The following is a 23,246-nucleotide window of genomic DNA, read 5'->3' as shown; positions in this document are numbered from 1 at the left end:
ATGATCTTTAGCAGAATTTTGCTTGTGTGTGTTATAAGAGCGATGGTCTGAAAACTGCCGCACTCTAATCCATCACCTTTTTTGGATCACTTTCTTTGGACCCTCAATGGACTGCAGTGGCAAATCAGGGCCTGAAATCTAACGAAGAATCAGCCTTGGCTGTAGTGCAATGCAAGGAATGGCGAAGATATGGAAGAACAAACACATCAGCTGGGGCGTAACTATAGAGGATGCAGGGGATGCGGTTGCACCCGGGCCCAGGAGACTTGGGGGGCCCATAAGGCCTCTCTTCTCCATATAGGAAGCCCAGTACTATGAATAAAGCATTATAGTTGGGGGCCCCGTTCCGGGTTTTGCATTGGGGCCCAGGAGCTTCAAGTTACGCCTCTGCACATCAGCCTTATAACAAAGATCTGATTAATCAATACAATCATTTTCCCAATAGCTATATATGTATGCGAAAGCTGGGCACTCAAGAAAATAGACGGAAGAAGGATTGAGGCCTTTGAGCTGTGGTGCTGGTGGCGTATGCTGTGCTTACCATGGACAGAGGTGGTCACGAATAAGGTGATCCAAGACCAAAAGTATCACTAGAAAGCAAAATAACCAAACAATGGCTTTTATACTTTGGTCATGTCATACGAGCCAATTCTCTGGAGAAAACATTAATGCTCGGCACAGTATGTGGGTCCAGAAGAAGACGCTAAAGAACCTGCTGGCTAGACACAATCAAGTTTGACACGAACATGATGGAAAATCTGAAGGAAGCCACCAAAGACAGAGAAGCATGGCGAATTCTGATCCACAGAGTGACTGAAAGTCGGCAACGATTGAACGGTTAATCTATATATCTATATATATATATATATATATATATATATATATATATATATATATATATATATATATATATATATATATATATATATATTATACACACATACATACAAGAACCAGGGATTGAACGCAGCAGTCACTTGGTCATCTGCGATTCCCCCAGTCTCTGTTGATAGCAGAAGTCAGGTGACCTCCACCTGCCAAACAGAGGCAGCAGCATCACTGCTCATTTTCCTGGCATCAACGCTTACATCCTGGCAACCATGATGCCAGGAGTTTGGAACAGTGATGCTGCGGCCTCTGATTGGAGTTTGGTTGGGTCCACCTGAGTTCCGCTATCAACAGAATCCAGGTGCATTGTGGGGCTGCAGTGCTGGATCGCCGGGGCTAATACCTGTTTGTTTTATTGTTTTAAGTTGTAAGATTTAAAATGTAATTTCTAATTGGAATACAGTATTATGATAGTACAGAAGACATGAACACAGTGATGTCACAGTGGAGGGATAATAAATAGTTATATCATATTACCCTGGCTGCAACTTCCCCAAAATAACAGCTGATCAGGATGGGTTTCAGTTGATCGCCGAGCCAACTTCATTTCAGAAAGCGCTTGTCGAGATTAAACAATCTCTTTATTGGGAATGACAGCATGTTATATTCTTTTATTCTAGTCCCCTTAATTAATCAAAAATTTTTATATGATAAACAGGGCTCCACCATGTGGCCGATTTTTTTTTTTTTTTTGTATTACAGTACATTTATTTTCCTCCTCCAAGATTTTTCCTGAGCTGTCCCATTTCTCTGGAACGTGCTACCCCAGACAATCAGGTTAATTTTCAAATCCCACAGCTTTAAGAATACTCTAAAACACATCTTTTAAGGGAGGCCCTACATATTCCCTAATCTAAACTCTTCTCCATCTTCCCCACCTGTACACTCACCCTTGGAGCCCTGAGCCCCTTCTTCCCACTGCACCTCTTATCTGTTTATTCACAAACACGGCTGGTGGTCCACTCACACAGCTATATGTATGTATGTCTAGTATCCTATGTGTATACTTCCTTAGGGCTCAGTCACATGGATGCATGTCGCCTGCGTATTATGTGCATAATATGCAGTGCTAAAAGCCCACTGATTTCTATTGGGCCACTCACACCTGCGTTTTTTTCACAACATGTCCTAACATAGGTAGTAGGGATTTAACATACGCAGCAAATACGCTTGTACATCCGTATTTGCTGTGTACTGTGAGCCCTCACCCCTATTGTTCAAGATGTGCATTGGTTTATTACTCGATGTTATGACCTAATTTTTATAGGTTATCCCCAATTTGTAAAGCACTGCGAAATATGCTGGTGCTCTATAAATAAAGATTATTATTCTGTTATTAATATTTATTTGCTGTTGCTATATAAATTAAACACTGATGCCCTCTGGTGGAACAAACGGAAATCTGCACGCATAAATGAGACTTGGCAGCTTTCAGTAAGACGAAAAAATGGTTTGGTACGGTGTTAGCAAGTAGAGCAAAGTCTGATTGTTCTCAGTGAGAGAAACCAAGTAATCTTGTAGATATGATACCCTTTAATGGCTAACAAAAATACATGATGTTACAGCAAGCTTTCCAACCTACTTAGGGTTTTTCATCTGTACTGGCTAACACGGTACCAAACGTATTCCTGTTTACCTAATGGAGAATACCAGAATGTATTGCACACAGATGGAACAAAAACATTTTCTGAAGAAATTGGTAGTTGAGAACCCTAAGTAGGTTTTTACTTTTACCTCCAAATGAGAGCAGCATCAGTTGTCTGTAAATGTACGATACGTCTGACCACAGTTTCTTCTATCAGCCAGTGAATATATTGACCTGCTTATAGAAAAGTGCTAACACAAGTTTTTACACAGTTTTCACACTGTGAGAATGACGTGGGACTCTGCCGCACAATTACACAACATGCGCCATGTGTAATGAAGCAGGCAGTCTAGGGGTGAGACGTAACTTTACCCTCGCCTGGTGGTAGTAATTAGTAGGATGTTAGTTCTTGTATGTGTTTTATGTGTGAAACAGGAGGGAATATTTAGCGTTTCCTTTTTTCAATAGGAAAGGATGGTTCCCGTTCTCCTACACTCGTCCTCTTCCTCCACCAGATAATACAGATAAACATGGCTCAAAGTAAGACATTTTTATAGTATTTTTTTCAGTCATTTTCCAGCTTGTGGATTTACAAAGTATATTGAAGCATATTTATTAACCCTTTCCAATCCACTGTCTGACCTCTGAAGACATTATGATTTAAGGCTGTACAGCTCCGATGTTGGAAGACATCCGTCGTGGTTCTCTTACTGTATATTGCCAGCCTCTCTGCTGTCGGAGCCTATCCAACGTGTCACCTCATGCAGTACTGGCTTTAGCCAGCATATAGCGCCGTTGTATAACGGCAGAAAAAGAGTAAGCCCCCTAGGAAAACAAGGATACAAATTGGACTGGAAAGGGTTAATGCAACTATGCCAGTTTTCTAGGGCAATTGCATCAAAAAGAATGTTGTTGAAGCTTAATATTATGCTTAACCTTCGACTGCGGACGTTCTTTACTTGTTGCACTTCCGTGGATGGGGGGTCTCACAGTCTACTATATATTGTGCTTGGCTTTTTTTGCAATAATGAACTGGATGTTTACAATAACTTGTTCTTATTAATTTTCAGGTTAGAAATAATTTAAAAACATGTAGAAATAATCAACTTTTATTTATATGTTTTATATAAATTGCATACTTCCCCGCCCCCCTGTGCGGAGATTCTCAGAAATCTAGAGTAGGGAGGGGTCTGTGAGACTCCACGTCCATGGTTAAAGGTAAAGGGGTTACCCCATCAAAACATTTAACACATATCTATATGATAGGTGATAAATGATCACTGGGGATTCAACTGCCCGGCCTCCCAGGAATCACAACAGTGGTGCCCCAGAGTCCCCCAGGTTAATGGAGTGGCGGAGCTCTAGTCACATATATGCATCTCCGCTCCACCCGGGGGACTAGGAGGGGGTGCCATTGTTATGATGCCATTGTTATGGGTCCTACTGATCTGACTCCCAGTGATGAAACATTTATCAGTTATCCTGTGGATAGGTGATATCTTTAGTAGCAATATCCCTTTAATAAGCCAAGCCCCCTTTTTGAAAAGCTGCTCAGTGCGATAAAAAGGGAATGTGACTTTACTGCTCTGAAAAGTGGCAGTGAAGTATAACATATGAGACAAAGAGAATTGTTGCAGTCCATCCCCATACTTGTATCAGTTATGAGCTTCTTTTCTTGCAGTTTTCCACTTAGTAAACTAAATAGTAGCAGCACTGGAAATCTAGACAAAGTTGGCGTGTCCATTCCTGAATCTGAAAGTGTCCGGATAGAAGCGGTCAGATATACACCCTCACCGCGCACTAGCACCTTCCGACAGCGGCCATACAGCATGATTAATCCAGACCTGGTGCAAGTAAGTACAGTACCCAGCCAATTAGCTAATGCATATGGGGAGTCTGTTGCTATTCCTGTTGCTTTCCCCTTTGAAGTAGGTACTGGCGGAGGTGTTGAACCGCAACTCATATCTCTCGCCTCTGCAGGAATGCATTCACCTTTGGCAATGTTCAGCCTGCATGTTACAGCAGGATTGCTTGATTTTAATTGTCAGCACCTATAGTACACATTTTTGTTACATGATCTTGGGGTCCTTAGGACTTCTGGATGAAGAAAAGTCCAACCTCTTAGATTTGTTTAGAAGTTGGGTGTGCAGTAGATACAGTAACCCTTGCTATATTCATTGTCTGTTATGCCAGCGATCAGTCGCTGGTGGTCTGAATCTGTCTGTGACCAGCTACAACCTTGCTTATTGGACATTAGAGGCATATGCCAGTGATATGCCACCAATATCTAGAATGAGACAACCACTTTAACCCTTTAACCCCTTAACGACCAGCCCATAGTGTTTTTACGTCCTCCCGAAGTGGGCTCTATTCTCTGAGGACGTAAAAACATGCTTCCTGCAGAGAATAGTGCCCCTCGGGCTGTGGACGTGACAGCTCCATGCTGTCGGTGTCCGCAGGTAGCTGACAGCATGGAGCTGTCATCCCGGGCTGTTCGGAGCCCCCCCCGGCATTGCGATCGGCGCTATGCAATGTATAGCGCCGATCGCAAAAAAAGTAAATAAAAGTACATAAAAGTTAAAGATTCAGCTGCTCTGATGGATCGGATCCATCGGAGCAGCTGAAATTACTCACCCAGGTCCTGCACGCTGCTCCCCGCTCTCCTGCCGCTCCGGGGCCCGAAGCCGGTCTTCTGCGCATGCGCGCCAGGCGGCATTACGTCAGCCGCATGCGCAGAAGGCCCGGCGGCGCGGGAGATTTAAAATCTCCTGGCTCCCGGCTCCTGTAGGTAGCCGGGAGGCAGGAGATGTCAGCGGGGACTGCGGTGAGCGGTCCCCGGTACCGCGATCGCCGTTATCCAATGGTTAGCGGCGATCGCGAAAAAGTTAAAAAAAAGTTTTAAAAAAGTCAGTTTCACCTCCCCTCATGGATCGGATCCATGAGGGGAGGTGAAAATACTCACCCCCAGTCCTCAGCGGTGTCCCGATGTCCCGGGACCCGAATCCCCGTCTGCGCATGCGCGCCCGATGATTGACATCGGGCGCGTGCACAGACGGGCTCGAGCCCCGGGGAATTTAAAATCCCTCTGCTTCTGGCTGCCATGTGTAGCTAGGAGCAGAGAGATTATACCAGGGACATGATCACTGTCATCCAATGGATGACAGTGATCATGTAAAGTGAAAAAAAAGTGTAAAAAAGTAAAAAAAAAAAAAGTAAAAAAAAGTTTTTAAACGTTTAAAAAGCGTATGTTTCATCTCCCCTCATGGATCATATCCGTGAGGGAGGATGAAAGTACGTACCTAAGGCCCCCAGATTTATCCGCGGACCTTACCACAGCTTCTGCACACGCGCCCGTCGCCAAAATGGCGGGCGCATGCGCAAAAGCTGTGGATTGCCAGGATAATTTAAATTCTCCCTGCTCCTGGCTACAAAACGTAGCCAAGAGCATGGAGATTTAATGGGGGTCCGCGGTGAGCGGTTCCTGGTCACGTGTTCGCCATTATCCAATAATGGCGATCACGTAAAAGTAAAAAAAAAAATTTGAAGTTTCATCTCCCCTCACTGATGCGATCGGTGAGAGGAGATGAATCTTTTTACCGGAGGCCTGCGTATTTGAATCCCGACGCGATCTTCCTCCGTGGACCTTCCAGGATTCTGCACATGCGATTGCCGGCAAAAAGCCGGACACATGCGCAAGAGTCAGGGAGCCCAGGAAACTTAAAATCTCCTTGCTCCCAGCGACCAACAGTCACCGAGAGTCTGGAGCAGTGACGGGTGGCCTCGTTGAGCGGTCCCCGGTCACGTGATAAAAAGGTAGCGATCTACCTTAGGCCGGTCTCACATGACCGGATAGGAATGACGGATTCCGCATGCGTCTGATCCGTGGTAATACGCAGATCAATCGCACTGGATTACACAATTCCGCTCACATTAGCGGGTCAGAATTGCGTAATCCACTCGCAGAAAAGAGAACGCAGCAGGTTCTATTTTACTGCGGAATCGGCAACATAGAGCCCATTGTGCTCCATGGTCGCGGATATACCCGCTGCCCATACGCAACTACCTTGTATACGGGCTGCGGGTACCCGTGTCATCGCTAAGCGACGGTGCGGGAAATACAAACAAAGGTGTACTGTGCATGACCGCCTGTGTGAGTAGGCAGTTATGCGCAGTACATTACGCAGCCGTACGCAGGGTCACAGCCGGGCTCACAGATGGGATCCGCTGTGGGCCTCCGCAAGCGGATTCCGCCTGCACCCGCGTGAGCCCGGCGTTATTCAGACAGCTACCTGTGATACGTATTTTACAAGAAGCCCCGGGAACGCTCGCTTTCCTGCAGTTCCAGGAGCACCTTGTTGAGCGCCTTCTGTGTGAGACCGCCGCACCTCATCAAGCTTACGGAGACTCACGGAACGCCACTTTTTACACCCCATACCCGCCACTGAGGTCATGAAATACCCCCAAAAAGCATGAGAGGGGGGGGGGGGATACCCGGTTTTATTGCCCCATGGGCCCATTCCAACCAGCCTCCGTAATTACCCCTGTCTTCGGAAATACTACACAGTTCACATTTTTACTTTTATCTAAGATTTGCGAACGCCAAAAAGGGCGTGGAGGGGGAGGGGGGGAATTTTTAGGGAGTCAATCTTTATTCTGTACAAATAAGCAATGGGGCCTGGAATGTATTCAGTTGTGCCCTAAAATCCAACGGGTGTTCCGTCCTTTATAGGCCTTGCCATGCGTCCTGTAAGTAGATTAGGGCCACAATGGGTATGTTTCTGAACTCGGGACAAACGGGGGTATCCATTTTGGGGTGAACGTCTTCATTCCTATGTACACTGTACAAAAAAACTGTTTTTAAATTGAAAAAATTGCCAAAAAAATTGAAAATCGTAACTTTTTCCTTCTGCTTTGCTTAGATTCATTCAAATACTGTGGGGTCAAAATACGCAGTACACCCCTAGATGAATTCGTTAAGGGGTCTAGTTTTCAAAATGGGGTCATTTGAGGGGGTTCTTTATAGTTTTGGCCGCTCAATGGCTCGATAAGTGGGCAATGGGGCCTGAAATTTATTCAGTGGTACCCTGAAATCCAACGGGTATTCCTTTTTTATTGTAGGCCTAGCCATGGGTCCTGTAAGTCTATTAGGGCCACAATGGGTATGTTTCTGAACACGGGACAAACAGGGGTATCCATTTTGGGGTGAAAGCCTTCATTTATATGTGTGCTGTACAAAAAAAACTGTTTTTAAATTGACACAATAGCCCAAAAAATGAAAATCCTATTTTTTTCCTTTTGCTTTGCTTGAATTTATTCAAAAACTGTGGGGTCAAAATATGCAGTACATCCCTAGATAAATTCGTTAAGGGGTCTAGTTTTCAAAATGGGGTCATTTGTGGGGGTTCTATATGGTTTTGGGCGCTCAAGAACTCTACAAGTGGGCAATGGGGCCTAAAAGGACTTCAAGCAAAATCTATGTTCTGAAAGCCACCGATTACTCCTTTTATTTTGGGCCCCGTTGTGCATGCGGACATAAGATTAGGGCCACAATGGGTATATTTCTGAAAACAGCACAAACAGGGGTATCCATTTTGGGGTGTAAGTCTTCCTTCATATGTGTGCTGTACAAAAAAAGCTGTTTTTAAAATGACAAAATTGCCAAAAAAACAAAAATCCAAATTTTTTCCTTTTGCTTTGCTTGAATTTATTCAAAAACTGTGGGGTCAAAATGCGCAGTACACCCCTAGATAAATTCGTTAAGGAGTCTAGTTTTCAAAATGGGGTCATTTGTGGGGGTTCTCTATGGTTTTGGGCGCTCAAGAACTCTACAAGTGGGCAATGGGGCCTAAAAGGACTTCAAGCAAAATTTGTGTTCCGAAAGCCACCGGTCGCTCCTTTCATTTTGGGCTCCGTTGTGTATCCAGACATAAGATTAGGGCCACAATGGGTATGTCTCTGAACACGGGACAAACAGGGGTATCCATTTTTGGGTGCAAGTCTTCCTTCATATGTGTGCTGTACAAAAAAAGCTGTTTTTAAAATGACAGAATTGCCGAAAAAACGAAAATCACAATTTTTTCCTTTTGCTTGATTTGAATTCATGCAAAAACTGTGGGGTCAAAATATGCAGTACACCCCTAGATAAATTCCTTAAGGGGTCTAGTTTTCAAAATGGGGTCATTTGTGGGGGTTTTCTATGGTTTTGGGCGCTCAAGAACTCTACATGTGTGCTATGGGGCCTAAAAGGACTTCAAGCAAAATTTCTGTTTTGAAAGACACTGACTACTCCTTTCATTTTGGGCCCCGTTGTGGACTCAGATATAACAATAGGGCCACAATGGGTATATTTCTGAACACGGGAGAAATAGGGGTATCCATTTTGGGGTGTAAATCCTGATTTTCATGTAAACTATAGGAAAAAAATATGTCTTTAAAATGACAGATTTGCAAAAATATGAAATTTTACTTTTTCTCCTCTAAATTGAATTAATTCCTGAAAAAAAACTGTGGGGTCAAAATACTCATGACACCTCTCAGTGAATACATTAAGGGGTGTAGTTTTTAAAATGAGGTCATTTGGGGGGGTATCTATTATTCTGACACTCATGAGCCTTTCCAATCTCGGCTTGGTATAGGAAAACAAAGTGTTCCTCAAAATGCTAAAAAGTAATGTTAAATTTGTACGTCTCCTAAATAGTTAAAAAAAAACGAAAGTTTTTCCAATGTGCGCCCAAAATAAAGTAAACGGGTGGAAATATAAATCTTAGCAAAAATTTCTATATTATGTTTGCACATATTTAAGATATTGCAGTTGGAAATGTGAAAAAATGACGATTTTTTCAAAATTTTCCCAATTTTGGCGCTTTTAATAAATAAACACAATTTCTATCGGTCTATTTTTTCCGCCTAAATGAAGCACAACATGTGGCGAAAAAACAATGTCAGAATCGCTTGGATATGCAAAACCTTTCTGGTGTTTTTCCATGTTAAAGTGACACATGTCAGATTTGCAAAATTTGGCCTGGTCATTAAGGCGCAAACAGGCTTGGTCACTAAGGGGTTAAGGGATTGTGTGGTTTCATATTAAAAATTGTTTTGGCTGGACATGAGTTAAAATAAAAAATAAAGTATAATCAACTGTCTATAGCCCCCTTGAGCACAACTAACTGGCTACCGCTGCCCCATCCCTGTCCACCGCTGGCAGAAGTCATGTGAGCACTGCGGCCAATCAGAGGCCACAGTGTCACCTTTCTGAGCTCCTGGTATCATGGCGCCCAGGATGTGAGCAGTGATCACCTGACATCCGGCAGTGGAGGACGGGGATGGGACAGGGGGAGACAGTGGTGGCCCAGGGGCCGAACACAGGTGAGTATGCTTTATTTTTTCATTTTATCTCCTGTCCAACTCGTATATTTTGGGCCTTATGGACACAGCGGTTTATTTTTTCACTTTTTTTCTTGCTGCTTTCTAAAAACTATAACTTTATTTTTCCATCACTTTTGCTGTATGAGGGCTATTTTTGCAGGACAATTTGCAGTCTTCAATAGCAGCATTTGGGGTACATATGTAGGTAAAGGTAAAGTCCCCTGGTGCAAGCACAAAGTCATGGCTGACTCCTAGGGTGACGCCACAATATGACGTTTTCTTGGCAGGGTGGTTTGCCATTGTCTTCCCCAGTCATCTTTTACCCTCCCAGCAAGCTAGATACTCCTTTTACTGACCTCAGAAGGATGGAAGGCTGAGTCAACCTTGAGCCGGCTACCTTAACCATGCAGGGATTCAACCCTCAACCTTCAGGTCGTGAGCGAGAGCACAGGACTGCATTTCTGCTGCCTTAACACTCTATGCCACATTAGGCCCTACATATGTATTGTTTAGCATTTATTACATTTTGGGTGGGGGAATGAAAAAAATAATAATTCCACTATAGTTTTTTGGATTTTTCCAATTTTTTTGCAATAACAAAGACTTCTTTCTAAAGGTTGGAATAAATATGGTGATACCAAATATGCACAGACAAGGCTAGTGAGAGGCCTTAAAGAATGCTGCCTTTCAATAGGTTGCACTGTGGAGGATTTATTCCATCTCCCTTATTTGCATATTACCCAGAGGAGGGTGCATGGCCATTTGAGTCTCCTCACTTAGTTTATAGTTGCTCTCCCTAAGGAGAAAAGATAGTGTTTCTGACCCCCGTCCCAGGCCTCTCACTAGCAAAGCCAGACTCCTACTGTACACTGATGAAGGGCAAAAACCCTGAAACAGCTGTCTGTACATGGAGTCTGGCTTTGCTTTTAATTCCCAGTCATTGTAACAAGGCTTGTATAAAAAGTCTGACTTTGGCTTTAAGGAATGCTGCCTTTCAATAGATGGAACTGTGGAGGATTTATTCCATCCCCCTTATTTGCGTATTACCCAGAGGAGCGTGCATGGCCATTTGAGTCTCCTCACTTAGTTTATAGTTGCTCTCCCTAAGGAGAAAAGATAGCGTTTTTGACACTCGCTGATGTCACAAGTAGCAGCACCCATGATGGATATATTTGTTGCAGAGCATTCAGAAGCAGCTAGTAGACAGATGTTCTCAAGGGAGAACAAACCTTTATATTTTCCGTCTATATAACAATCCAATAATATTATTATTTTTTGTTTTTGTTTTTCAGTTAGCAAATGAATTTGGAAGTCCAGCATCATCTCCGTCCAGGTAAGAGGGACTGAGAAACTCTTTGCATACAGATGTTACATCAGGAGGTATTTACCAAAAAACTGGTGTTTGCAAAAACAGATTCCAGATAAGATTTTCTAGTGCACTGCAGACAATGAAAGCAAATGTCGGATTAGTTGCAAAGGTAATGCCGCTGTTTTATTAGCACAATATTTCAGAAATGTTCAATATTCTGTATATGATAATCGAGAAAGATGTCATTAAGTGCTTATTGTCAGCGGGTAGAATGGAAAGCAATACGGGGTTTTTCAAAGAGGAGGAGCAGATTTGGAGATTTAATTACAAACTATCTACAATAGGAGGGTACACAATCCACACATCACTGAAAAGTTTATGACTTACCAGTAGAGATGAGCGAACGTACTCGTCCGAGCTTGATGCTCGGGCGAATATTAGGGTGTTCGGGATGTTCGTTATTCGTAACGAACACCACACGATGTTCGGATGTTCCAGTTACTTTAACTTTCTTCCCTGAGAAATCATTTCTATATGCGCTCAATGGGGCCGGCGGCAGCAGCGCCAACCCCATTGAGAACATATAGAAGACAAATCCTTCTTCTCTGCCACAGCTGTAACAGCTGTGGGAGAGAAGAACGATGTTAGCCCATTGAATTCAATGGAGCCGTCAATACAGCCGACTCCACTGAATGCAATGGGCTGCCAGCGATTGCGGGATGAATTGTCGGAAAGGGGTTAAATATATAAGCCCTTTCCTGCAATTCATCCAGAAATGTGTAAAAATAAAAAATATATATATACTCACCTGGTGCCGACAGACGGAGTTCAGCGCGGCAGGCTGCAGTTCTCCTGAACTGCTCTGAACAGCTGTTAGTAGTATTCAGCAGCCGGGGATTTAAAATCCCCGCCTGCTGAATAAGATGCCTCTGAATGGTCACAGCCTGACCAATCAGAGGCCAGCCCTCACTCACACCCATTCATGAATTCATGAATGGGTGAGTGAGGGCTGCCTCTGATTGGCTCAGGGGCAGGAGAGTGCCCCTGAGCCAATCAGAGGCAGCCCTCACTCACCCATTCATGAATTCATGAATGGGTGTGAGTGAGGGCTGGCCTCTGATTGGTCAGGCTGTGACCATTCAGAGGCATCTTATTCAGCAGGCGGGGATTTTAAATCCCCGGCTGCTGAATACTACTCACAGCTGTTCAGAGCAGTTCAGGAGAACTGCAGCCTGCCGCGCTGAACTCCGTCTGTCGGCACCAGGTGAGTATATATATATTTTTTATTTTTACACATTTCTGGATGAATTGCAGGAAAGGGCTTATATATTTAACCCCTTTCCGACAATTCATCCCGCGATCGCCGGCAGCCCATTGCATTCAGTGGAGTCGGCTGTATTGACGGCTCCATTGAATTCAATGGGCTAACATCGTTCTTCTCTGTCACAGCTGTTACAGCTGTGGCAGAGGAGAACTTGCTGTGTCGTTCCCATCATTTTCTTGAATTGCCAAGATTTTCACACATGAAAACCTTAGCGAGCATCGGCGAAATACAAAAATGTTCCGGTCGCCCATTGACTTCAATGGGGTTCGTTATTCGAAACGAACACCCGAACATCGCGGGAAGTTCGTTTCGAATAACGCGAACCCGAACATTTTGGTGTTCGCTCATCTTTACTTACCAGTAAGTTCCATTTTCGACCACATCGCAGCACATTTTCATGAGACGTCTGCGGGCGGACAGTGCTTTTCTGTTTTTATATGCAACCAAGTTCAATGATTTTTCTGTGCCACTTGTAAATTTGCCTGTGACGAGGCGGCTGTTTTTGGAATCGATGCCGGAATTCATGTTGCACTTGAACAATGGATTCACACATAGCAAACTCAAGCGTGCAATGACTTCTCCCATGGGGTCGCTATTTTCCTGTAAACAACACGAAACAGCATGGCGGGACAGCAGAAAATTGAACTTTCTGATATGTCATATAGAACTGTGAATCTTCCTTTTTTTTTTAGTGATGTGTAGCCGGTCACGGGTGGTGGTGAGTCACAAGTTCAGGATGCCGCGGCGATGGCAGCGGCGGCACATTTTTTTTTCTATAAAAATACTTTTTACTGAAGTTTTGCATCTTGAAGAAATTACACTCCATAGGAGGATTTGTTACTTTTAATGTTACATAATAAACTGTGAACACATTAGGACTCTTAAAGTGACAGTACTTCTCATCACATGGCATCTTTCATATACATCTCGTTCTGTTCCTCTATAGTTCCTTCTGGCAGCAGTAAGGCATGTGGCGTTCCTCTTACTTTATATGCGTAATTTTACATCTCATTACTTGCGGCATAACCACTACGTATATCACCGTTGTGGCTGTAGGCCTTGACCTCAAATGTCCCGTAGGAGCAGCACCTCCATTCATGGTACATGTAAAACATGATATAGACAATATTAAAGTCCAGAGGTCTTCACATCATCATCATGAACTAACTGTTTCTCTCCCGTGTTACACATCAGTCTACATTTTGCCTGCTGCATCATCTTAAGCGCGTGCCTTGCTCCACCATCACATTTCTTTTGTCATGTCACAAATTTGCAATAACACTTTACATTACACTATATGCACAATACTTTACATAACATCATTATCCATATAATATATTAACCCTTTACGCAAGGACTTGCATCTCCCAAAACTATCATCGTGCTAACCATATCATAGTCTTGTGAGTCCATTTACCCCCATCCTGGCCAGGAATTTTATCTCCTATGGTACTGGGGTCCAAGTCCACTTATGCTCACCTTTTTGCAGCTTCGCTCTTCTGCTGCATTGTCCATGACAAATACTCTGCAGCCATTGCCCACCCAATGGCCTCTTGCCACTCACCCCCCGTGGGTACTGGACCAGAGGGAGCAGGATTAAACACAGTCATCAGCTGTTCTGATGGAGTGACTGCATGCCGCTAAGGGCAAGTAGTGCCTCCACCTTACATATGTGAGGATTGTGTACCTGCCTTCTGTAGTTTGTTGTAAATGTAAGCCCCATTTATACGCAAGAATTATCGCTCAAAATTCGCCTCAAACGATGGCTTTTAAGCGATAATCGTTGCGTGTAAATGCTACCGTCATTTGCTTTTTGTCTGAACGATGATTTTTAGTTGAGTTTAAAATCCATCTTTTGGCCAGAGAGCTAATAGCAGGGACCCCACTCTGTGATTCTCCACAGCGCTGATAACATTGTATTCAGCTGCAGTCCCATGGCAGAACAAAGGGACTGTATGCAGATAATAGACTACCTGCTGTTCTCTGCGTACACCTCAGGGAGGCTCATTTATATGTAAATGAAGATAATAAGCTGCTAATGGGCATTAGTGCCCATTAGCAGCTTATGCAAAATGATCGCTCAAAGTGTCATTCTCCCTATCTTTTGAACAAAATTTGAGTGATCATCTTTAAATGGGGCTTTAATCAAAGATTGTTGCTCTGATTAACTCTTTGTCGTCTGAAATACAGTTCATTCATTCTAAATAAATAGTTCTATAACGTAACCTCACAACATACATAAAATGCCATGTTTTCCATGTAAAACCAATACTTAAAATTGTCTTTTTGTATTCAAGGAGCAATCCCTTCGCTCATGTTAAACTGAAGCGAACAATTACCAATGATCGCTCAGCTCCGGTCATTCAATGACCTTGTGATGTCCTTCAAAAAGATGCTGCTTCAAGAAGAGTCTATAAAAGACACGGATTTCTTCAGATTTCTTCCTTAGACTGAAGAGGACTAATGTAAAAAAAAAACTTGGTCTTTTGTGAAACCAGCAAACAATATAACCAACTCTGGAAATATTCTGTTTACAGTAGTCATGAGAAATTTCCCTGCGGTGTGTATGTTGACTCTATTGTCAGATGCATGGCAGCATACATTTCTGTGGATACACGCAATCACCGGGAAGTATTCATGACCTCAGCAGTATTATACGTAAGGTGACCATCTCTGATCCTATGAACAGAGAACAAGTTAGCCATGCACATTCGTAAGATGCTTCATAATAGACATATAGCAATGGTTATATGTAAGAGATACTTAACACATGTGCGTTATGGGCACAACGGGAAAGTTGGCGTTTTGAAGGCATGACTACATTACATTACTCAACAGAATATAGTCATGCAAAGAAATAATAGGCAGACTACAGAATTCATGATCATGTTGGAGTAGAAGATGGAACAGACACTCTTTGCCTTTACTCTTTCGTCTTCAGCTACCGTAAGGGCTCTCATACTGTCTGTAAAAGCTGAAATTCCAATGATAAATGGATCTGTAATATATACAGTACAACTATTTAATTTTTGTCTAGCTTGGGAAGTATGTGTCACTCAGTATTTTATGTTTTCGAGATAGAATTCTTGTATATGCCAAATGTAAGACAACAGGAATCAAAAATATTAATGGAAGAAGTGAACTTGATGTCCACGGAAAGTAAAGGCAAGTTGAAGAAAGGCTGAGGAAGAATATAAGGTAATTGAATGAAAGCTATGCAGAAAGTGCTTTGGAGGTGAAATAGTTAAGAGGGCTCGATTCATAAGTGTAATGTGGAAGCCATTTAAAGGAGTTTTCAGATGCATTAAAAAAAAAGTTACAGGCAACACATAATGGTGTAAAATAGAAAAAAATGCTATACTCCCTTTTTCAGTGGCCGCACCTTTCCAACGCCACTGGTCTGATTCCAGAAGTGACTGCTGTGGTCACATGTTCTTCCTTGCTCACATGACTGCTCAGCCAAGCACTGGTCTCATTAGTCACAAGCCATTCATGCACAGTTGCCTACTGAGGCCAGGGATTTGCTAATCAATCGTGTGAGTGATGAATGGCAAGTGACTGCTGCAGTCACATCAGACCGGTGGGGAGCGATGCTGGATGGAGGACGCCATTGTAAAGTTATGATGTTTTTTTTCAATATTACTATATTATCTTCTGCTTGTAATTTTTTTTCATGTTGGACAGCCCCTTTAAATGCTATATAACTAAGGCTAAAGAAGACAACCAGGGGTTCTCTAGAAATACAAGCTTCAGTAGGTCTTCACTGTCAACACTGATAATGAGAGCAATGTCTATATGCAGTGCATCCATTCTGGTGTTTGTTAGATATAACATTAATATCTTCATATTGGATGCTGTTTGATGTTGACTACATAGAATTATAGATTGTCCTGCTCTGGGATATTGAATATATTGAAACGTTTTTAAAGGCATATGGAAAGTGTGAATAGGATGGTAAATGGTAGGTGTTCATGTTTTCTCTATATGATGGGACAATTTATTAACGTCCTTGATGAGAGAAAGAAATGTGGTATGTACTTTCAATGGGAAGGACCAATTAAAGAAGTCAACCACAGGTAAACATCCTGTGGATATTTCAAATTGATGTTGTAAAACAGGCGACCACTTTAAATATATTAGGAAATTCTGAAAGGTGTTGGCCTTCATTTATTACCCATAGCGTTGAGTGGCTACTGCCCTGGAGGACCCAACATGTCATACATTGTACAAACAGACCATTGATTTTACCAGCAACTATGCAATGCATAATTCTTCCTGTGGTGGCGCTGCAGGAAAATTGAACAGTTGTTGACCCATCTAAAAAAAAAGGGATTGTCCAAAGCAGACAACCTCTTAGACAAGTTGAGTATTAGAGTCTGGAAGAACATGTTAATACTTGCAATGAGAAGATGAAAAGACCATAAGGTCATCTATCTTGCCTAGTATACATGTAAAGAACACAGAGCCTTCGCTTATATCAATTTTTGTTTCACCAAAAAAATATTTAATGGCATCATTTTTTAATTGAAAGAAGACCTAATGTAGACGGTCCAATGCTTTTAGAAAAACTATTTTTTTCCTTAATGTATTTTTTACACCCGTAATATTTTGTATGTCTGTATGTACTGAACCTCTGACCTCAATGGAAACTCCTCGTTATACTGAGACTCCATTGTGTTGTGTACCATATGTTTCTTTAGTTCTTCTCTAAGTAAACTTATTTATATAAAATATGTTGTCCTTCCTAAATCTAAGATTGAGCAATTAATTTAAAGTTCTAGCATATGAAATATATTGGAAGCCTTAGATGTTATGTGGGGACTAAATGACAGAATCTATAACGGCCAGTGTATAAATGACAAAATCTGTGAATGGCATGAAATGTTATTTTTTATGGCAAGAATGCTTTATAGGCTGTGGATTATTTCTGTTAACTTTATTTCTAGCCTGTCTGGATCTTATCGGCATATTGCTACAAGTCGTGCGTAGCGCGATGTCAATAAATGATCTATGCCAATAATGAAGACACAACACCCGTTGCTCATCCAGGTTTTCATAGAGATAATAAATCCTTTATAAATTGTGACCTTGTGTTTCCTCATGAACATGTATGTGAATAATAAATTCTACAGTGCCTGTCAGCTTGTTGTAACATAATGTAACATTGTAACATATTGTACTATGTGGAAATCTTTCACTAACTGAAAAATAGATATTGTATTAATCCAGACCATTGTGTTTTGTTATGGCTGAGTGACATTATCAATTGTGCGATGTAGAGTGAGGCCTCATGTCCATGGGCCGGTCGGATTCCGCAGGTGGAAGCCCGCAGCAGTATCCAATCAGGCTGGCAGCCGAGGACAGTGCTTACATGTCCGGTTCTTCACCGCGGATGTGTGCGGAAGTGCCGTCCGGCACCCCACCGCACATGCACAGTAGAGATTTTTTTTTTTAAATCTCCTTCTTTCCCGCGGAATCCGTGTCCCATCTGCAATTCAATTGCGGACAGGCCGTAGATCGGTCGGCTTCTATTGACTTAAATGGAAGGCATCTGTGTGGGATCCGCAGTGAAATGGAGCATGCTGTGATTTCTTTTTTCTGGACCAAAAGGTCCGCAAATCAAATCGTCATGCCTTACTTTACTTGCAAACAACTTACACGGTACAGGTGTTTACCCATTGTTTGCAAAGAAAATTTTATGAAGTTGTGGTTACTTCAGAGAGGCCAAGAAATAATATATGTTCGCCACTTTGCATGGTTCTTGGCATTACTCAGGAAACACCACGCGGAGGTGACCATGCGTCGAGATGTGAGGTAGATTCTCCATAGTATGTAGACAGGTAAGTTAGATTCTCCTCAGTATATACACATTAGGACTTCTTCACATAGGTGTGATTTTGTCTTGTTATGGCGCCGTGATAATCACGGCCACATAATAATGGGGTGCCACATGGTTGAGTATTAGGCCCCATTCTGTTCAATATATTTATCGATGACCTGATAGAGGGACTGCACAGTAAAATATCAATATGTGCAGACAATACGAAATTATACAAGATAATTAATACAAAGGAGAACAATGTATGGATGCAAATGGACCTAGATAAGCTGGGGGCTTGAGTAGAAAAATGTCAAATGCAGTTCAATATTGATAAATGTAAGGTTATGCACATGGGCAGGACAAACAGATGTCACCAATACACACTAAATGGGGTACTGCCAGATAAAAGTGATCTGGGAAAAGACCTGGGGGTACTAGTGGACTGTAGATTTAACTGAAGCAAATAATGCCAGTCAGCTGCTGCAAAAGCAAATAAATTCTTGGAGTGCATTAAACGAGGTATAGGTGCGAAGGACGAGAACATTATTCTTCAACTGTATATGGCACTTGTCAGGCCTCACATGGAATACTGCGCACAGTTCTGGACACCAGTGCTCAGGAAAGATGTTGCAGTGCTTGAGGGGGTACAAAGAAGGGCGACTAAATTAATAAACGGAATGAAGGGACTGGAATACCCAGAGAGGCTATCAAAGTTGGGATTATTCACCCTGGAAAAAACACGGTTAGGGGCGATCAAATAACTATGTGTAAATATACTAGGGGACAATACACAGATCTCTCCCATGATCTGTTTATACCGAGGACTGCGTCAGTAACAAGAGGGCATTCTCTACATAGAGAAGAAAGCAGGTTTCATCACCAAAATCATGGAGTACCAGATAGTGTAAGCTGTTAGCAGGTGCTATATGGAGATTGGGTGCGTGACACCTGTGGAGTGGCTGCAGATCAAAGATGCTTGTGCAGTTTAAGGCTGCTTTGAGGAAGCGACCAAAATGGTCAGTCGGGATGATGTACAGATCAGTATAACCATCCCTGTTGTCTGTCTGTTGGAAAAGACGCTAACAGAGGTGTAGCATAGTTGCGACTTTTGGCAAGAAATGGAGGTGTCTTCTCCAACATGTTCCCTTCAACCATAGAAGAATAGAGAAGGAAAAGCAGGAGGAGAAAGAGGAGCGTGATAATATAGGTCCAGAAGCAGTGGAGGGGGCTGCGTAACGTTCCTTCCATCCTTCACTAACTCCAGCTATTTTATGTAGATGGTGTGATCAGCCTGAGGACACTGTTATGTCTGATCCCGAGGAATATAAGCCATCACACTTAGTCACTTTGATACATAGGTTTTTATGCAGCAGTGCTTGCAGAAGGACTATTGCATAGCCCACATCAAAAACATCAGATCATTACTGGGTGGCCACACTCCTTGATTCCTGCTACAAGGCCAAAGTGACAAATCTCATTGAGAGGGACCTCAGAATGCAGAAGTACCATTCTGTTAAGCAGCTCAAGCAGAGCATTTTCCCATGGCAGCAGGGATACATCACAGCTCTGTGGCTCATGAAAGACAAGCATGGAGCCATCATAGCAGCACTACTACTGGTGGCAGGGAAAGTCTAACAGGGATGTAGCATAGTTTTCTCAGTACGTTGCAGCCTGCAGCAACAGTACAGTGTAGGACTGACAGTCATAGGCAGCATTTATCCATAATGGTCCAAGAGTATGTGAGCTCCCACATGGATGCACTTAGACAGGGTGTTGCCTGCCCCTTTGCAGTGTGCTATCAGAAAGGTTGTTCAGCACAGCTGGGTCTGACAACTGACAGATGCATCCACCTCTCCTCAGACAATATAGGTTGCCTGCCGTTTATAAAAATGAACCAGACATGGATTCCACCTGACATCTGCGCCCCCATGGCAGATTTTACAGATAAATTAGCACACTGGCAATTTCTACTCACATATGACTAAGAATAGATTTATTTTAAAGACCACACACTGCCCTCAAGGAGCTGTTGCTGCTGGTCGTTGTGGTGTTGCTGCTGATGCGGCTGTCCTGCTACTGCCATGTTTTCTCTTCCTACATCCTCCTCAAATGAAAAATATGTCAATATGGAAATATAGAGCTATAGCTCTCCTGTTTCCATGAGGAACACACTCTGTCCTCAGGGTGCTGTTGCTACTGGTATTGGTTATGGTGTTGCTGCTCACAGTCTCCTGCTTCTGGCATGTCTTCTCCTCTTCTTCCTCCTTCTTTTTCCCCAAAATTGAAAATTCTCCAAAGCACAAGAAACAGGCGTAGCTCTACAGCTTTTCTTGGAGAAGACCCGTGCTTCAGTGTTCTGTTCACCTGATAGAATTTGTCCTTTGGAAAATTTATGACTTTCCTTTTTTAAACAAGCACCACACCTGTTCTCTTAAATTGTTGTTTTACTAATTTTTGGGAGGAGCACAGTGTTCCCCAGATGTATGGCTGTATTCCTGTACAATTTGGTAAGCTTTGGCTGCATTGAGGACCTTCTGGGGGGCAAATTAGTGAACCCAATTTTTCCTTCCACTGACTTTTGTGGGAGACAAAATGGGCGGTCCTGATACACAATTATTTTCTTGAAATCTGCCAGCTACTGGCAGGATCCAACTATTCCACTAGTTGCTCATCACTATCCATTACCTTTTTATATTACGTAAATCTGCTTAGTTCTGGATGTCCATGTAGACTGGTTGGCTGGTGGCCCTACACCTAAGGCTGGCCTAGGGAAATGACAAGAGCAGATGTAGTTATGTGCATACAAAACTTTGGAAAACTTAGACTGCTAACTACCCAAACACCACAGTAATAATAATTACTACTACTAGGACTATATAGAAATTTCACATGATGGTTAGGGAGCCCTAACCTGAATCTACTCAGAACATGACCATCAGATGAAAGCAACATGGTTGGCAACTCTATACATTTGAAACACTTAGGTTACTATGTCCTAAACATTAATTTACAAAGCAGAGTTGTTCAGATAGAGCAAATGGAAGAAGCAAACAAGACAGTCAGTATAAGATCTTATTTTAATGTTATTTTTTTCCTTTTTGGCAAACATTATTTTGGCGAACAAACACCATTTTGAATGAAAAAATTTTGTTTTCAATTTGCACTTAAGAACAGCAAATGTATCTATTTACAGACAAAATTGTCAAAATACATCACATTTTAACCATGTAAAAATAATGTGAGTTTCTGAGAGATAATACTGCAGTCTTTATGGTTTCTTACATATATATATTTTTATACTGTTTTCACCCATTTTATACATGATGGAAGGGACATCATCCCCTTATCTACTAAAGCTCTCCTATTCCAGATCTTATAGAACCTATTGAGAAAAAAACAGTGAAAAAAGTCATTCCATATTTCTGTCTTCTGCATAAAACCTTGTTATAATAATTGAGAGACCATGATACAGTAACATCAAGAAATGTCTAAATCAGGTGAGTGGTGGCATCTTCGATGAAAACTCCCATTATTATCACAAAATTAGTACACTAAACCTGAAGATGGTCATGGGACTAAAAGGTGACTTGAAGTCAACCAAAAATATATAGTAAATGGTCAGCCTGTCATAAGTCACCTTAAATTCACATGCCATTAACTTATGATCATGGGACTAAAAGGTGACTTGAAGTCAACCAAAAATATATAGTTGACTCTACAGTTCTGGACATTCAACGAAGATGCAAGGTGGAAATTTGTGAATACTGTTAGACATGAAAAAGTGCTGTAACCCAGACTAATCAATAGGTACATCAAGGTCTGTTTGATCCTGGGGGCTACAGCACTTCTTGCCACATCAGTAGTAAATATCCTGTAGTTGATTGGACACAACTACTTTGATTTCTGATGACGATATAAGACATGACCTTACACATGTGCAACATCGATCAAAGCATAACGTAGTTTGCAATGGGGGATATATACACACCTAATTTTAGCCTTGGTTTCTACATTTTTGAGTTCGTCTTGATTGCAGAAGCCATATCCAAGGTTTGCATATTGCACCTGAGCTAATGATAACGTATTTCTACAAGAAATAAAAAAATTACCCATACACATCAGGCTCTGTCCACACTAACATTATTTGTTACTTTTTCAGAAAAAAAAGGAGGGGACACATTTTTGTTAAGGTCCCCATTCATTTTAATTTTGGAGGCAAATAACATTTCTGGTCATTAGCCTTTATTCCATTAGAATACTTTTCATTATACAGAATAGCACAGCTTGTTACATTATTCTAAACCATAACAATCAAGAGTCCTGATGTTTCATTATTTCTACTATAATAAAACAATTGATTAAAGAACAAAAGTTTCATCTTGTTGAAATGGCAAAATATGAACCCTCCCTACCTATTGCTGTGGATAGGCAAACTCTTAGATTTGCCATTTCAAAGAGCTTGCAGGTCGGGAGTTTGGCTTTAGAAGTAGGTTTCTAGAGATATGGAAGCCATGGCTGGACTTCGTTAAGAGTACGAGTTAAATATGTTTAAACTCACTGCACTTTTCTCTGGCTTGATCCTGGCTGAGTTGGAGCAACCTGACCCCCTCTGGTGATATGTTACTTCCCCGGAAGTTAAGGAGTTAATTCCACTTTAAACCTATTTTTCATTCTATGAGTATCCTTTTGCTTTGTTCAATTTGTCTTTATTTCAAACGAGTGAAACTCCCTCTGTAGGTGCAAACAGTCTGCAGAGCAGCAAAGATTGATGGGGTCACCTCTTGAAGGTTTAGCCCTCAGTCTCCTCTCGCCATACCTTTCAATCTTGTGCTTACTGTACTGAATAGCTCTATCTCTATACTGTATCAGAATTGTGAGTGTTGTGTTGTGTTGTTGCAAGGTGATATTTCACCTCTATATTTCCTTATGTTTCAATAAAAAGAGATTGCATAAA

At 42.1% G+C, this 23,246-nt stretch overlaps 1 protein-coding gene across 1 annotated transcript in view; it reads left to right on the top strand.

Moving 5' to 3' along the window:
- The window catches only part of LOC136632686 (BAR/IMD domain-containing adapter protein 2-like), a 106,984-nt gene extending 89,427 nt beyond the window's left edge, over positions 1 to 17,557 (top strand). The window contains exons 11-14 of the mRNA XM_066607732.1: positions 2,942 to 3,013; positions 4,155 to 4,326; positions 11,131 to 11,171; positions 14,769 to 17,557. Coding sequence (XP_066463829.1) covers positions 2,942 to 3,013; positions 4,155 to 4,326; positions 11,131 to 11,171; positions 14,769 to 14,841 — 358 coding nt within the window. The 3' untranslated portion in view covers positions 14,842 to 17,557. The remainder of the gene's footprint in view (positions 1 to 2,941; positions 3,014 to 4,154; positions 4,327 to 11,130; positions 11,172 to 14,768) is intronic.
- Positions 17,558 to 23,246: the final 5,689 nt, after the last annotated feature.

This window comes from Eleutherodactylus coqui, chromosome 6, assembly GCF_035609145.1.
Source record: "Eleutherodactylus coqui strain aEleCoq1 chromosome 6, aEleCoq1.hap1, whole genome shotgun sequence".
Classification (NCBI taxonomy): Eukaryota; Metazoa; Chordata; class Amphibia; order Anura; family Eleutherodactylidae; genus Eleutherodactylus; species Eleutherodactylus coqui.
Note: the sequence above shows the minus strand (reverse complement) of the source record. Positions and strands in the feature narration are given on the sequence as shown.